The sequence below is a fragment of the Bombus fervidus genome, chromosome 18 (genome assembly GCF_041682495.2).
Source record: "Bombus fervidus isolate BK054 chromosome 18, iyBomFerv1, whole genome shotgun sequence".
NCBI lineage: Eukaryota > Metazoa > Arthropoda > Insecta > Hymenoptera > Apidae > Bombus > Bombus fervidus.
Window position 1 is genome coordinate 3,763,198 of NC_091534.1, and position 17,828 is coordinate 3,781,025.

General features: G+C 32.7%; 2 protein-coding genes across 2 annotated transcripts; one reads left to right on the plus strand and one right to left on the minus strand.

Moving 5' to 3' along the window:
- Positions 1–496: 496 nt before the first annotated feature.
- LOC139996469 (uncharacterized protein C18orf63-like) lies at positions 497–2,388 on the minus strand. Its single transcript, XM_072020842.1, has 5 exons — positions 2,124–2,388; positions 1,886–2,021; positions 1,636–1,810; positions 1,393–1,555; positions 497–1,308 (listed from the first exon to the last, which is right to left on the minus strand). The coding sequence occupies exons 1-5, from the start codon at positions 2,285–2,287 to the stop codon at positions 1,206–1,208; spliced, it is 741 nt and encodes a 246-aa protein (XP_071876943.1). The 5' UTR covers positions 2,288–2,388; the 3' UTR covers positions 497–1,205.
- A 13,771-nt stretch (positions 2,389–16,159) lies between these two features.
- LOC139996460 (uncharacterized protein C18orf63-like) lies at positions 16,160–17,328 on the plus strand. The gene is made up of 5 exons (XM_072020833.2): positions 16,160–16,410; positions 16,513–16,648; positions 16,724–16,898; positions 16,979–17,141; positions 17,226–17,328. The coding sequence occupies exons 1-5, from the start codon at positions 16,247–16,249 to the stop codon at positions 17,326–17,328; spliced, it is 741 nt and encodes a 246-aa protein (XP_071876934.1). The 5' UTR covers positions 16,160–16,246.
- The last annotated feature ends 500 nt before the right edge of the window (positions 17,329–17,828 follow it).

The following is a 17,828-nucleotide window of genomic DNA, read 5'->3' on the forward strand; positions in this document are numbered from 1 at the left end:
ATTTAGACAATCGTTCAATTCACTATCCTTCATTTGATCCAACTGATTTATTTTTGCCATTGTCTCCGCGATATTCTTTTGATCCTATTTAATAAATTAGAGAATAATTATATGCAACTTTAACTTAATCATACTGAATTTAGAAACATAAATATGTGTATACTGATAAATATGAGCTGCTACCTTTATCAGATTTAGCTTTTGATAGTTTCTCCTTTAGCGTCAAATGTTTTTGTCTTTGATCTTTTTCTTCCGGTAGCTATTTTTAAATAGAAAAGTTTATAAGCGAAGCATAAACAATGAAAGATAAAATATATCTTAGAAAGAAAATGTAGAAGAAGATATCACTTTTGCCTTGGCATAAGAATTCATCTTTTGAATTTTAAAGTACGTAGAAATTGTTCTTTCCTTTGATACAGTAAAATTTGGGTATCTTGATGCATTATCTGTGATAAAATTATTTTCCACATAATGTACAAATGAATTTTGCATAGCATTTAAACATTGAATACCTATGAAATTTATTTTATAATTCAAGCAATTACAATCTTTAGGTATATTTGTAAAGGTATATTATTATCTTAGTACCACTTTGATCTTCTTTCACATGCTTGTTGTTTAATTTTGCTCTCATATTTTCATGAAATTGTACATTACGAATTTGATGAATTTTAGTTAATTGCGTTCTTAATGCTGTAGCAGTATTCACATCTTTTGTCAATCCATCTACATATTTATCGGAAAATTCTAATTGTGAGATAATATTACTCTTTTCCTTCAGATACGTACTTAATCCTCTGTCCTTTGATGATGCATTACTTGATTTTATACTTAAAGGTTTCTGTTTATAATGGAGAATAGATTTTATTTCTGTGTAACTCACCGTACTATCAAATGGAGTATCTTTGGATATCTGTAGCCGTTTACCACAAACTCCAGGTAATTTCATTAGCATATCAGATAAAAAGTGTGTAATTGTAGATTCTTTTTCTCTATTTGGAATAATTTCTAATGGACTACTTGCTAGACACATTTGAGGATATGTAAAAGCTTTAGATTTGGAAATTGAAAATTTAATTTCATAAAATAAAATTCCATCTTTATTCTTTGGTAAATAATATCCATACTAAAACGTTATACATATTTATATACAAAAATTATATTTGAAGGGAAATTGCAAGACGAATAAACATAGATATTGTCGTTTATACCATATTTTTCCAGTGTCTACGTAATTGGTCATAATCTTTGAAAGCACATTTTGCTGGAAGTTCTTTAGATACAGATAATACTTTGCCTTTTTTTGTACTACAAAAATTAGAAAATTTTATTTTAAACCAAATATACATATATATTCCATATATATTCCACTAAATGAAATAAATTAGTTACCTTGGTAACACATGTACAAATGGAAGATTATAACGAGATAAATCAACGTATCCTTTAGGGTCTGCTAAAAAATGTGATAATATAGATGGTGAAAGATAGTCTTCAAGTTTTATATATGGAATTTTAAGTATTTCTGCATGAAGTTGCAAACACATTTTCCTTTCTAGAAACTTTTTAATGTTAACATATTTCATATGATTTTAATATCAGTTATACAAAGAACAAAATTAGATTTTCCATTACCCCCTATAAGTATATCTAATTTTAATGCTCTAGTTCCTTCTATAAAGTTATAAAAATGTTTTCCTTGAACAAAATAATCATCAACTTTATTCCACAAAGGAGCTATCTTAGTTTGTATCGTATACCTAAGACAACTTTTATAAACTTCTGTAGTAACTGATCTTAATCCTCGATACTGACAGAAATAAAAACCAGTTTATCATTGAAATAATATATTTAGAGTCAATAAAGATTTGTATCGTGAATATACCACTAGTTTAAAATTTCTCAAAATTTTGTCCAATCTACCAGTTTCAGAAAATTGTTTATGCGTTATAACAAATATATATCTTTCTGTACCCATTACTGGCGAAGCAATAACGTCAGATATTAAATGAATAAGTAATCTAAAATTTTATTGTTAGTAAAATATAAAGATCATTAAGATCATTATGATAGTATTATGGAATAGAAAGTTTTTGAAAGGGCAGAATTTGCCCTTGACTTACCGGCATTTCATTGTTTGCCAATAAAAATGTGATTTTGCCGATGGATCATGAACTTCAAGAAAATCAGTTTCGCAAATTGCACAACATAGGTTACTCATTTCCGGAAATAAAGCGTACAGAACCGACTGTTCTTTTTTTTTATTCATAAGATTACAAGCATCCATTATATATAATTGCTTGCTATTCTTAATTATTTTATGTTCTTGTAGATCCAATTTATACTAACAATTTTTCAAAAACGTATTTTCGAATGAATAGCCAACATTTAAAATTCTAAAAGTTGTAGTAATATTTTAAATATGATTTTTATGAAGAAGCTTTATTCTCAATTATGTTAAAATTAAACTTGTATGTGAGACATCTAAACTTTTCATATTTAAAAGAAATTTAAAATCTTGTTAAGTAAAAAGACGACTCTTTTTCTATTACCAACATATTATCTTATTTAGCGGTTACTGAGGAGTTTATATTATATATATTGGTACGGATCACTGAACCGCTTTGTTCAATAAAGTGCGCGAAAAATTCAAGATAACTACATATTAAGATGTAAGCATAGCTTTTTTAATAGAGACTTGCTTGAAATTCTCCCTTAGAAAACAAAATATTTTTTAATAACCTTGCATGACTGAATGAAAACCTTTTAATTTATTGTGACTTTTAACGACGAAACTTAAAGTTTTCCAATAGCGTATTTCCTGTACTTTGAATTCTTATTCACTCCTTGCTATAGTACTGGCATCGAATTTTTGACCAATATATAGATGTATTTGGCATTTCAGATATGTGAACGTGATTTCAAATTTCGATTTTAAATTACTTTATTTTGAATTATATTGATATCGCTAAATATAAGGCCAGATTCATATGTAACACAACGGTTCAGTAATGTTCAATTATGTTGTATGTTCGTAACTTCAAGCCATTTGAAGTAAACGCCGCGTAATTCAAATTTCAACACTATGCATAGCGTATTCTATAACGAATAAATTAATTACTATGTACTTACATAAATAGTTTTAAGGCGGGGAATCTACTGGTTTAAAAGTTATGACTATGTAAAACTGAGCATACTTTGGCTAATTTACGACCATTTTTACACATTACTTTGACGTCATATTGCTTCTATCCATCATTCAGTTGGTCCGTACAGATGACCAATGTACTGAAATTTGTGGGAAATTACATAGTTTATACAAGTTCGCAAGTATTTACTAACATAACAGCCGGTCTCATGATACTGCTCTCATCTACTGAACTATAAACTATTTACTGAATTATAAATAGAAATCGATATAGCGAACAAATAAGTTGTAAAACACCTTGAAAATGCTCAGTTTTACAATCATAAACTTCTAACTAACAAGTTCCTTGCATTAAAACTTCGAAGTTTTATTAATATAAAAATTAGAATTGTCTTTTAATTGGCATTATTTAACGAATAGAAAACAGGATAACTAAGTATAATAAAAGAAAATGTAAGCTATGATTTTTATGGTTTGAAATTTATATATATAATACAGTTTCATTTTACTAACAATGAGGGGAATAAAATAAAGAACAATTAGTTAGATGCGAAAAAAGTTAACTTTATTCAGATAAGATAAGATACATAATTCAAATTAATGTTTAATTAAGTAACACTTAAAATACGAAAGAAAGTAAAAAATATACAGAAAAAATGTATTTGATTAGTTTAATATTATGTTTCTATTTACTAATTACTGTAGAAATAGTACTAAAAGTAAAATATTTTATCATTTCCTGATATATACATTTAATTTGACGGTACATACTAGCACACATTTTAATGTGTGTACGTCATTTTTAAAAAATTATAAAGCATATACATATAAGAGATAGGAATCAACTAATTTATATATGTACATAATTATATATATATATATGTGTGTGTGTGTGTGTGTGTTCATGTATTAAGCAAAAGTTACACGAACTACAGCTTTAATTTCTTTCCGACAAATTATACATTGATCGAAATTTGGTGAACAGTAATGGCAAGTTGCCAGATGTCCACAAGGTAGAAATGTAATAGTCGCTTCTCGTTCCGTGCAAACTTTACACAACCGAGTATCCTTCAACTTTTGATTTTTTCGCTCCAGAGCAGCTAAAATAATAAACAGTATACTGTTTAAATATAATATATAATAAAATTTATTATACGTATACGAATTTCATACAAATTAAAGAATGTATGATCTATCTGTGTTTTTATTTTTATTACTTACCAATTTCCTCAACGAGAGTCATCTCGTTTGTTTCTATTTTCTTATCGGATCCCTCATGATCCTCAACGGTACTTTCTATTGGTTTCTTAACTCCTTTTAGTCTCAAACGGCTACGTTCATATGCCGTCGGGTTTCGTACAGATATTGAAAATCGATGGTCATTAAAATCAAATGACTCTTGATGTTGTTGCTCTTGATAAGGCCAAGATCTATTTCTATTATTTCGTTTTGTCCGTAGAAATTTATCAGGATCTACTCCGATTGGTACATTATTACAATGTTCATTGCGAACAAATTTGCACTCTGGAGAATACATCTGATGAATTTGCATGGGAGTATGACCCTCTGACCAGTGACTTATCACCAATTGACATTCAAAACAACGGACTATATCCGTTTCTCCCGTATAGTACAGTCCTGCAGCTGCAAGACTGACAGGGTCAATGAAAGATACAGGCCAGTTTAGAAAACTCGCACGTCTTGCTGCTTCAAAACGAAAATCATCATAATTTTCTTGAATGCCACGCGACGTGGATGGAACCGGCGGAATTGGATGATCCGGCGGCATTTGTATTGGGAATGTTGGTGGCATTGACGACGTCGACGGCATCGGTGATGTTAAATCATCCACCCTGGCTGAAGATGCAGAGGATGTTAAATCAACCACAATTACTTGACATTCGGCTAAATCATCCGCCGAATTTGAATCAACCGACGAAGTTGAACCAACCGACGAAGTTGGATCAACCGATGGGTTGGAATCATCTGACAATGTCGAAGGAGTAGGCAGTGATTCTTCATGTTCCGAAGATTCTGAATTTTGTTCCCTCAAATATCGCGATTTCATTATAGGAATCATTTTATCCAAATAGTTACTCGAAGAGTATTGAAACCTAGAAAAAAAGAAAAAGAAAAAAAAGAAATTAAAATATCTAGTAATTGTAACAAGCCGATATTATCGAAGTAATCTCAGTTCCGTGTGTTTTAGCGCAAAAGTTAAACATTGTCTTTGAAGAATTACAGCGATTTTATTTGATATTTGAAGCGTTTAAAGGATTTTTTTCTATACAATCTACATAAATTCTTTCGCTACGATATTTTGACTTACAAATGGTAAAACGTTTTTAGTTAACTTATTTTCGAGAAATATTATACGTGTACAGTTGATCAAACAAAAATATATTACAGACAAAACTTACGAATATGAGATGTTCACGTACCGCTACAACAGCTCACCAACTCTTCAAATGGAATCTTGACAAAGATGTAATATCCTGTTCTTGTATATTTTCAGTTCAACAATATCGTATTTTTAAATTTACTAATACTGCACTATCGTACGAACGAACCACACAAACTCATCCGCTATTAGACTAATACTGAACCTTGCTGCTATTTCCTACAAATCTTATCCCTACCATCCCACTATAAGGTACTGTGCAGAGTGCGTAAGTTGTCGACCAATCAAACGTCATTGATGCTCCGCCCCTTACGTATCGTACTGTACTGTACTGTATTATCATTGGTTGAATAAGCCAGGGCCGCTAGATACAGCGAGAGAATGTATCTCTTACTTACTTTCGGAAACGATGCCGCTTTTCAATGAATTCTTATTTGCTCCGTTTTTACTTGGCAATATTAATACGTTGTTTAAAAGTAGTTAAAAAGTAAAAACTGCTATGGAATTTCCATATCGTTATGTTTCAGATTTCTCATTTTCGTCAACATTTAATCGATACATTGCTTCATCGTTCTGGTGTCCACGGTCCTATTTCAAGGATCGAAAACAACACTTTAACTAATTGTATACCTGGGTATACGTGACTACAAAGTTTAGTGGAAGGATAATTACCGTCGTAAACAGTATTGTCTAAAATCTCAAGTAATTATTCCGTGTTTAATTTTAATAAATAACACTAGAGTATACACGGCCTCGGTATTAATCACCGCGGATTATAATAAAATTATTTTTACAAATAAGTACGCAATTTGTTTAATATGTGAAACATCTCACACAGGATTTCTGCAGGAAAATTCAACCGTTTGTAACAATTTATAAATTTATTTTGAGATAAAGTTCTCTCGCCATGCGAATAATAAGACGCTGTAGCATTATGTTGTATTATATTTTATCTATCATATCATATTATATATATATATCGCAATCATATATCGTCTTTGTCACTTTTCGCAAATATCCCTTACGTTTGGCAACAATATACAATATCGACGAAGTAAAACCATTAAAATCGACGATGCCTATGTTTTGTTACACGCAATCCTGAAATTCCTAAAATGACTGATCATTCTCATTATTGAATGTCTCTAGCAGGTGTTTATATTCGTGTTCAATGTAGCGGCGTATCTACGGTATCCCTTTGCTCTCTTTTCGCTTGTTTCTTCTTCAATTTTCTTTATTTTTCTCTAGCATTTTGCATTTTGTGCGTGTTAGGCACCAAAGTTTCTTAGGGCCACAAGTGAACGTTCTAAATTTTCCATTTTTGTTCTATCTTGCTGTACGTTTCTATTTACTAAGAAAACAGCAAGTAGAATTTCAAAAGGAAAATCTTTCTATTTATAACGGTATTATAATAACGGGTGCGTTTCTTATTGCCTTTATCTCTCTTGAGAAAATTCACCTATTATTCTAAACATTCTATGTTTGTATGGAACCTTCAATAGCCTAAATGACTTTTTCTTCAATACAATCGAGTGAAAAAATATGTTTTCTAAAGGCGACGAATGAGCTGGTAATTTTATTTTCCTGCCTGTTCTGTCCGTATGTCTTGATGGAAACCTCTTTATGACTAACATGCGGCGAGCCTCTATTGTCTACTACATAGAGAAATTTCAAGACCTCTAACAAAATATTTTCATCAATTTCGAAGCGATACGAAACTTTTATACTTTTGTACTTTGAAAAAATATATATTATTATTATACTTTGAAAAGTAAAATATTCCCTATAACTCCTATTACTATTTATTAAAATTGGTTTCCTTCACAGGACTTTTCAGATCTGTGTATAGAACTATGACTACGATTACGAAACAAGTTCTTCTGCTCTTTTCTTCTCCTATCAAAATGTAACTTCCCTAATCAGAATAATAAATATATATCCATTAGAAATAGATAAGGATACATCGAATATCGTTCTCTCTCTCTCTTTTATTTTCACTGTCTCTTATTAGAATTCTGTAATCCATACCAGGGTCGGTGTGACCGTATGTCATAAATTATCCACGAAAATCCTCACGTTTTTGTTCCTTCAGATACAACAAATATTACAACATAATTGTAAAAGAAGTCGTTGCAATGAAAATACAATTGTTGAAAAATTGTAGTCTACTAGAATCAAAGCGTTTTGTCAAAAGAGCTCTTGACACTGGATACAAAAAACTTCGCTTAAAGGGAGAAAACGCAATCAGCTTTATTAATAATTAATGAGCTCCTCTAACCCGTATGTTATTGCTTTTTGGATTCCTCTAATATTTTGCTCTAATAATTAGTTTTTGGCTACTTTTGCTTGTCCTTGCTGTCAAATACTCTAGTAACCTGTAATATAGTATATAGTAATTATATATCTTCATACCTACTATTATACCTTGAGCCTTATATTTTATTAAATTGCCTTTATCTTTGATTACCATAATGTTCTGTTTTCAATATGATACTGACCTGCACCTTTTTGTTGCATATATTTTCCATCATTGTTTTACTATGCTACTCTTTGTATATACTCTAATCTTTCTTTACCGAAACTCTATTCTTCCTCTTATAAATCCTTTTCTCTCGGACATTTTTTTATTAATCTCACCTCGTTGCATTTTCCTGATTTTCTCCTCGTATTTCTCTGTCCTTTGCCCCGCATTTACTCTTATCTTTTCTCTCCTTAGCTCCTCGAATACAATGTAACGCAACGTCGATTTACATATTTAGACGCAAACATTAGTTAAGATGCGATGCATCTGTTTATCTACGATCTCGAACCGTCGGCTGCACATCGGTCAACTTCGGCAAATTTCGCCGCTTCGCGAGATAATCGATTATCTCGATAGTTTAGACCACTACGTGTTCAAAAATCTAAAATTCAGCAATGGAATAGGAAGCACGCAATGGTACACGACCCGTTGACGGTCGATCCGTTTTGTTTTTAATCACGTTGACCAGTCAAATCTTTCTATTGAAACGAATTCTTCGTTTCATTTCGTTTTCAATCACGCAAACTAGTCAAATCGTTCCTTTCAAACCAATCCTTTTCTCCAATGCTCCGCATATTTATCATTGTCATACCTGTCTTTTTCGTTGTATTTAATCGTTTCTCCACAAACTAATCGATGGAACCGATGAAAATGGGCAGCCTTTTTACGAAATTGTTTCTGGAAGTTGTTTCTTTGCATATTGTTCATAAGAAATGGACCTCAGCTGTTAACGGTCATTAATATATTTCGGCACCGCAGCCGTTGATGTTAGGAGCCGGAGAGTCAAAAGTCAAGAGTCCTTAATAGAGAGTTGTAGTACACACTATTGCGTTAAGTTCACGTTGAATAATCATCGTTTTTTGTTTAATCCATTGTAATAAATCCATCCATCAATACATTATCATACAGGATAGAAATCATTAGAAGTTCTGATTTCTAATATTTTTGAATAAAGAAATTTCTTCCGCATGGTCACAGTGCTCTACAGTTTCGTTTTTCAATACAGAGCTTCAATTCGTGTTTCCGCCGCAGGAAACATTCTTCTCCGAATTCGTTTGCGGTCATAAGTCTATTTTCATTGCAAAATGAAAACTTGTGAAATTATAAAAATGTCTTCTTCCAGAGATGCGTATCCGTTTGTTGTGTATCACCGCGTATCATCGTCGTGCATCATTGTTGCGAATCACCGCTGCATACATGCGCATCATTACTTTGATGTGACGACGAAAAAAAAAAAAAAAAAAAAAAATCTGCAAATGGAGCGTTCGGATCCGTTGCGTGTCTGTGTATCGTGTCGGAATTGCACATCAACTTGGATGGGCAAAAGCATCGTTGCGTACATATCAAAATGTGGTCCAAAGATACAGAACGAACTGGTCGGTCATGTGTTTATTTTATGTTGTCACAAAAGCTCGTGAAGATATAGAAGGGCGATGTAACAATGTGGTAGAGAAACAAAACAAGTTTGTTACGACAGTTCGCGGAGAGACGCGGTCGGGAGGAAAACGGGTCAGCGAGAAGCGTAAATTCCCGCTACGATTCGTATAATCGACGCCGCGAAATAATCCGTCCACTTGTTTCGATTAAGATAATAGGGGTGGTTCAATGAATTTAACACTGTGTTAACAGTGTGTTAACTGTGTTAACAGTTATTTTTAACAATAAATTAAATAATAATAGAAGCGTCACAAATTGTTTCGTGATAGATATAGTTAATGATTTACAGAAATTCGACTCGACTTTTGATATTTTTCCATATTCGTTAGACTAGCGATTTTATTCGTCAGGGCTCGCGATGTATGCAGTATGAATTTTCAAATGAGACTAACTGCCCTTGGATAAATTCCTTGTCCTCTCGGGGAGACGACCACCACCGCGCTCGGATCACACCACTGCTATATATATATATGTCGGAGATGAAAGGACAACGGGGCCACCCGTTGGAATTACTTGGAAAAACCTCAATAGCATTCACGAAATAACCCAAACACAGCCATTCGAAACTTGAGACAATGAGCTTGGACTCGAGGCGACGACCGGTCGCCGAATGTAGCCACGGCCACGGGATGAACGTTCCACCTAACAGAGATACGAAGTTACATAGCTTTCCTTTAAAGAATTGGCTGTACCGGCACTTGACAATAAAACATTCCAGCGGCCACACACAGACCCCATTCTTTGGGTAAGATGGTCGCCAGATGCCGACGCATCATTCGCAGTTTATGTTCAGATAGCCTGAGGAACCGTTACAAATCTTAGGATCTGGTTAACTAAAGTCCTTTAGATTGGCAAACAGTCTTTATTATATCAGCCCGTATATCTGTCACCTATTGCGGCAAGATACGGAAGATCTGCTTTCCTCACGTACGACGTTTCCCGCTAGGAACCCTCTCTCGAGAGCGGCTAGCATCCTTTTCTAACCGCCAACATGGAGATTAACCAATTAACAGCAACGTCTATTTCCCTCACCCTCCGAGCGGAGGCTTTCTTTGACGAATCCGATGACCTCGTGCCCTTAGGCACATCCCACCATAGTTTTCCTCTGCAGCGTCGTTGCGACGGAAAGTCATTCTTTTTCTTACAGTCGCATTAGTTAGATACCTAGTATGTTTGTACGATCAGTGAATAATCTACGTCTTAGTAGAGAGTTAATCAAGCGATCCTTGTATCACGAGGAGTAAGTCGAGTTCGACTTGGACTTTGAAGTAAAGTAGATCAGTTATCCCGTGGGCCGTGGATTCGCTATATCGACCCCACGATCGTTGTCATTATCGTTCGAGTATCGAGACCGGTAGTTTATCTTGCATTTGTGACAATAAAAGATATCATCGATTGTACACCGACGATGAGCGACCCTGGCGCAGATTCTTTACACGCCCCAAACCCAAGTGTTAACCCTAACCCGACATATATATATAGCGCAATCATATATTGTCTTTGGAACTTATATATATACATATGTCGGAGATGAGAGGACAACGGGACCCCCTGTTGGAATCACTCGGAAAAACACGAATGCTTTAGCAATTACGAAACAACCTAAACACAGTTATTCGAAATTTGAGACAAAGAGCTTGGGCTAGAGGAGACGGCCGGTCGCCGATCGTAGCCACGGACATGGGATGAACGTTCCACCTAGCAGAGACGAGGAATTGCATAGCTCGCCTTTAATGAATCGGCCGTACCGATACTTGACAATAAACACCCTAACGGCCCCGTAGTTAGCCACATAAGGGTGGTCGCCAGAGGTTGATGCGACATAAACAGTATGTTCAGGTAGTCTGAGGAGCCGCTGTAAATCTTAGGATTAAGTTAACTAATATCCCTCAGATTAGCAGGCGGCCTTTGTTCTATCAGCCCGTATACCTGTCGCCTCTTATACTCGATTGTATTGAAGAAAAAGTCATTTAGGCTATTGAAGGTTCCATACAAACATAGAATGTTTAGAATAATAGGTGAATTTTCTCAGGAGAGATAAAGCCAATAAGAAACGCACCCGTTATTATAATACCGTTATAAATAGAAAGATTTTTCTTTTGAAATTCTACTTGCTGTTTTCTTAGTAAATAGAAACGTACAGCAAGATAGAACAAAAATGGAAAATTTAGAACGTTCACTTGTGGCCCTAAGAAACTTTGGTGCCTAACACGCACAAAATGCAAAATGCTAGAGAAAAATAAAGAAAATTGAAGAAGAAACAAGCGAAAAGAGAGCAAACGGATACTGTAGATACGCCGCTACATTGAACACGAATATAAACACCTGCTAGAGACATTCAATAATGAGAATGATCAGTCATTTTAGGAATTTCAGGATTGCGTGTAACAAAACATAGGCATCGTCGATTTTAATGGTTTTACTTCGTCGATATTGTATATTGTTGCCAAACGTAAGGGATATTTGCGAAAAGTGACAAAGACGATATATGATTGCGATATATATATATAATATGATATGATAGATAAAATATAATACAACATAATGCTACAGCGTCTTATTATTCGCATGGCGAGAGAACTTTATCTCAAAATAAATTTATAAATTGTTACAAACGGTTGAATTTTCCTGCAGAAATCCTGTGTGAGATGTTTCACATATTAAACAAATTGCGTACTTATTTGTAAAAATAATTTTATTATAATCCGCGGTGATTAATACCGAGGCCGTGTATACTCTAGTGTTATTTATTAAAATTAAACACGGAATAATTACTTGAGATTTTAGACAATACTGTTTACGACGGTAATTATCCTTCCACTAAACTTTGTAGTCACGTATACCCAGGTATACAATTAGTTAAAGTGTTGTTTTCGATCCTTGAAATAGGACCGTGGACACCAGAACGATGAAGCAATGTATCGATTAAATGTTGACGAAAATGAGAAATCTGAAACATAACGATATGGAAATTCCATAGCAGTTTTTACTTTTTAACTACTTTTAAACAACGTATTAATATTGCCAAGTAAAAACGGAGCAAATAAGAATTCATTGAAAAGCGGCATCGTTTCCGAAAGTAAGTAAGAGATACATTCTCTCGCTGTATCTAGCGGCCCTGGCTTATTCAACCAATGATAATACAGTACAGTACAGTACGATACGTAAGGGGCGGAGCATCAATGACGTTTGATTGGTCGACAACTTACGCACTCTGCACAGTACCTTATAGTGGGATGGTAGGGATAAGATTTGTAGGAAATAGCAGCAAGGTTCAGTATTAGTCTAATAGCGGATGAGTTTGTATGGTTCGTTCGTACGATAGTGCAGTATTAGTAAATTTAAAAATACGATATTGTTGAACTGAAAATATACAAGAACAGGATATTACATCTTTGTCAAGATTCCATTTGAAGAGTTGGTGAGCTGTTGTAGCGGTACGTGAACATCTCATATTCGTAAGTTTTGTCTGTAATATATTTTTGTTTGATCAACTGTACACGTATAATATTTCTCGAAAATAAGTTAACTAAAAACGTTTTACCATTTGTAAGTCAAAATATCGTAGCGAAAGAATTTATGTAGATTGTATAGAAAAAAATCCTTTAAACGCTTCAAATATCAAATAAAATCGCTGTAATTCTTCAAAGACAATGTTTAACTTTTGCGCTAAAACACACGGAACTGAGATTACTTCGATAATATCGGCTTGTTACAATTACTAGATATTTTAATTTCTTTTTTTTCTTTTTCTTTTTTTCTAGGTTTCAATACTCTTCGAGTAACTATTTGGATAAAATGATTCCTATAATGAAATCGCGATATTTGAGGGAACAAAATTCAGAATCTTCGGAACATGAAGAATCACTGCCTACTCCTTCGACATTGTCAGATGATTCCAACCCATCGGTTGATCCAACTTCGTCGGTTGGTTCAACTTCGTCGGTTGATTCAAATTCGGCGGATGATTTAGCCGAATGTCAAGTAATTGTGGTTGATTTAACATCCTCTGCATCTTCAGCCAGGGTGGATGATTTAACATCACCGATGCCGTCGACGTCGTCAATGCCACCAACATTCCCAATACAAATGCCGCCGGATCATCCAATTCCGCCGGTTCCATCCACGTCGCGTGGCATTCAAGAAAATTATGATGATTTTCGTTTTGAAGCAGCAAGACGTGCGAGTTTTCTAAACTGGCCTGTATCTTTCATTGACCCTGTCAGTCTTGCAGCTGCAGGACTGTACTATACGGGAGAAACGGATATAGTCCGTTGTTTTGAATGTCAATTGGTGATAAGTCACTGGTCAGAGGGTCATACTCCCATGCAAATTCATCAGATGTATTCTCCAGAGTGCAAATTTGTTCGCAATGAACATTGTAATAATGTACCAATCGGAGTAGATCCTGATAAATTTCTACGGACAAAACGAAATAATAGAAATAGATCTTGGCCTTATCAAGAGCAACAACATCAAGAGTCATTTGATTTTAATGACCATCGATTTTCAATATCTGTACGAAACCCGACGGCATATGAACGTAGCCGTTTGAGACTAAAAGGAGTTAAGAAACCAATAGAAAGTACCGTTGAGGATCATGAGGGATCCGATAAGAAAATAGAAACAAACGAGATGACTCTCGTTGAGGAAATTGGTAAGTAATAAAAATAAAAACACAGATAGATCATACATTCTTTAATTTGTATGAAATTCGTATACGTATAATAAATTTTATTATATATTATATTTAAACAGTATACTGTTTATTATTTTAGCTGCTCTGGAGCGAAAAAATCAAAAGTTGAAGGATACTCGGTTGTGTAAAGTTTGCACGGAACGAGAAGCGACTATTACATTTCTACCTTGTGGACATCTGGCAACTTGCCATTACTGTTCACCAAATTTCGATCAATGTATAATTTGTCGGAAAGAAATTAAAGCTGTAGTTCGTGTAACTTTTGCTTAATACATGAACACACACACACACACACACATATATATATATATAATTATGTACATATATAAATTAGTTGATTCCTATCTCTTATATGTATATGCTTTATAATTTTTTAAAAATGACGTACACACATTAAAATGTGTGCTAGTATGTACCGTCAAATTAAATGTATATATCAGGAAATGATAAAATATTTTACTTTTAGTACTATTTCTACAGTAATTAGTAAATAGAAACATAATATTAAACTAATCAAATACATTTTTTCTGTATATTTTTTACTTTCTTTCGTATTTTAAGTGTTACTTAATTAAACATTAATTTGAATTATGTATCTTATCTTATCTGAATAAAGTTAACTTTTTTCGCATCTAACTAATTGTTCTTTATTTTATTCCCCTCATTGTTAGTAAAATGAAACTGTATTATATATATAAATTTCAAACCATAAAAATCATAGCTTACATTTTCTTTTATTATACTTAGTTATCCTGTTTTCTATTCGTTAAATAATGCCAATTAAAAGACAATTCTAATTTTTATATTAATAAAACTTCGAAGTTTTAATGCAAGGAACTTGTTAGTTAGAAGTTTATGATTGTAAAACTGAGCATTTTCAAGGTGTTTTACAACTTATTTGTTCGCTATATCGATTTCTATTTATAATTCAGTAAATAGTTTATAGTTCAGTAGATGAGAGCAGTATCATGAGACCGGCTGTTATGTTAGTAAATACTTGCGAACTTGTATAAACTATGTAATTTCCCACAAATTTCAGTACATTGGTCATCTGTACGGACCAACTGAATGATGGATAGAAGCAATATGACGTCAAAGTAATGTGTAAAAATGGTCGTAAATTAGCCAAAGTATGCTCAGTTTTACATAGTCATAACTTTTAAACCAGTAGATTCCCCGCCTTAAAACTATTTATGTAAGTACATAGTAATTAATTTATTCGTTATAGAATACGCTATGCATAGTGTTGAAATTTGAATTACGCGGCGTTTACTTCAAATGGCTTGAAGTTACGAACATACAACATAATTGAACATTACTGAACCGTTGTGTTACATATGAATCTGGCCTTATATTTAGCGATATCAATATAATTCAAAATAAAGTAATTTAAAATCGAAATTTGAAATCACGTTCACATATCTGAAATGCCAAATACATCTATATATTGGTCAAAAATTCGATGCCAGTACTATAGCAAGGAGTGAATAAGAATTCAAAGTACAGGAAATACGCTATTGGAAAACTTTAAGTTTCGTCGTTAAAAGTCACAATAAATTAAAAGGTTTTCATTCAGTCATGCAAGGTTATTAAAAAATATTTTGTTTTCTAAGGGAGAATTTCAAGCAAGTCTCTATTAAAAAAGCTATGCTTACATCTTAATATGTAGTTATCTTGAATTTTTCGCGCACTTTATTGAACAAAGCGGTTCAGTGATCCGTACCAATATATATAATATAAACTCCTCAGTAACCGCTAAATAAGATAATATGTTGGTAATAGAAAAAGAGTCGTCTTTTTACTTAACAAGATTTTAAATTTCTTTTAAATATGAAAAGTTTAGATGTCTCACATACAAGTTTAATTTTAACATAATTGAGAATAAAGCTTCTTCATAAAAATCATATTTAAAATATTACTACAACTTTTAGAATTTTAAATGTTGGCTATTCATTCGAAAATACGTTTTTGAAAAATTGTTAGTATAAATTGGATCTACAAGAACATAAAATAATTAAGAATAGCAAGCAATTATATATAATGGATGCTTGTAATCTTATGAATAAAAAAAAAGAACAGTCGGTTCTGTACGCTTTATTTCCGGAAATGAGTAACCTATGTTGTGCAATTTGCGAAACTGATTTTCTTGAAGTTCATGATCCATCGGCAAAATCACATTTTTATTGGCAAACAATGAAATGCCGGTAAGTCAAGGGCAAATTCTGCCCTTTCAAAAACTTTCTATTCCATAATACTATCATAATGATCTTAATGATCTTTATATTTTACTAACAATAAAATTTTAGATTACTTATTCATTTAATATCTGACGTTATTGCTTCGCCAGTAATGGGTACAGAAAGATATATATTTGTTATAACGCATAAACAATTTTCTGAAACTGGTAGATTGGACAAAATTTTGAGAAATTTTAAACTAGTGGTATATTCACGATACAAATCTTTATTGACTCTAAATATATTATTTCAATGATAAACTGGTTTTTATTTCTGTCAGTATCGAGGATTAAGATCAGTTACTACAGAAGTTTATAAAAGTTGTCTTAGGTATACGATACAAACTAAGATAGCTCCTTTGTGGAATAAAGTTGATGATTATTTTGTTCAAGGAAAACATTTTTATAACTTTATAGAAGGAACTAGAGCATTAAAATTAGATATACTTATAGGGGGTAATGGAAAATCTAATTTTGTTCTTTGTATAACTGATATTAAAATCATATGAAATATGTTAACATTAAAAAGTTTCTAGAAAGGAAAATGTGTTTGCAACTTCATGCAGAAATACTTAAAATTCCATATATAAAACTTGAAGACTATCTTTCACCATCTATATTATCACATTTTTTAGCAGACCCTAAAGGATACGTTGATTTATCTCGTTATAATCTTCCATTTGTACATGTGTTACCAAGGTAACTAATTTATTTCATTTAGTGGAATATATATGGAATATATATGTATATTTGGTTTAAAATAAAATTTTCTAATTTTTGTAGTACAAAAAAAGGCAAAGTATTATCTGTATCTAAAGAACTTCCAGCAAAATGTGCTTTCAAAGATTATGACCAATTACGTAGACACTGGAAAAATATGGTATAAACGACAATATCTATGTTTATTCGTCTTGCAATTTCCCTTCAAATATAATTTTTGTATATAAATATGTATAACGTTTTAGTATGGATATTATTTACCAAAGAATAAAGATGGAATTTTATTTTATGAAATTAAATTTTCAATTTCCAAATCTAAAGCTTTTACATATCCTCAAATGTGTCTAGCAAGTAGTCCATTAGAAATTATTCCAAATAGAGAAAAAGAATCTACAATTACACACTTTTTATCTGATATGCTAATGAAATTACCTGGAGTTTGTGGTAAACGGCTACAGATATCCAAAGATACTCCATTTGATAGTACGGTGAGTTACACAGAAATAAAATCTATTCTCCATTATAAACAGAAACCTTTAAGTATAAAATCAAGTAATGCATCATCAAAGGACAGAGGATTAAGTACGTATCTGAAGGAAAAGAGTAATATTATCTCACAATTAGAATTTTCCGATAAATATGTAGATGGATTGACAAAAGATGTGA

Excerpts from the sequence above, each read along its gene's own strand:
- LOC139996460 (XM_072020833.2), top strand. The coding sequence starts at position 16,247 with ATGGATGCTTGTAATCTTATGAATAAAAAAAAAGAACAGTCGGTTCTG. Across the intron at positions 16,899-16,978 it reads ATTAGATATACTTATAGGGG|AAAGGAAAATGTGTTTGCAA; the intron begins GTAATGGAAAAT and ends AAAAGTTTCTAG. Across the intron at positions 17,142-17,225 it reads TTTGTACATGTGTTACCAAG|TACAAAAAAAGGCAAAGTAT; the intron begins GTAACTAATTTA and ends TAATTTTTGTAG.
- LOC139996469 (XM_072020842.1), bottom strand. The coding sequence starts at position 2,287 with ATGGATGCTTGTAATCTTATGAATAAAAAAAAAGAACAGTCGGTTCTG. Across the intron at positions 2,022-2,123 it reads TGGCAAACAATGAAATGCCG|ATTACTTATTCATTTAATAT; the intron begins GTAAGTCAAGGG and ends ATAAAATTTTAG. Across the intron at positions 1,309-1,392 it reads TTTGTACATGTGTTACCAAG|TACAAAAAAAGGCAAAGTAT; the intron begins GTAACTAATTTA and ends TAATTTTTGTAG.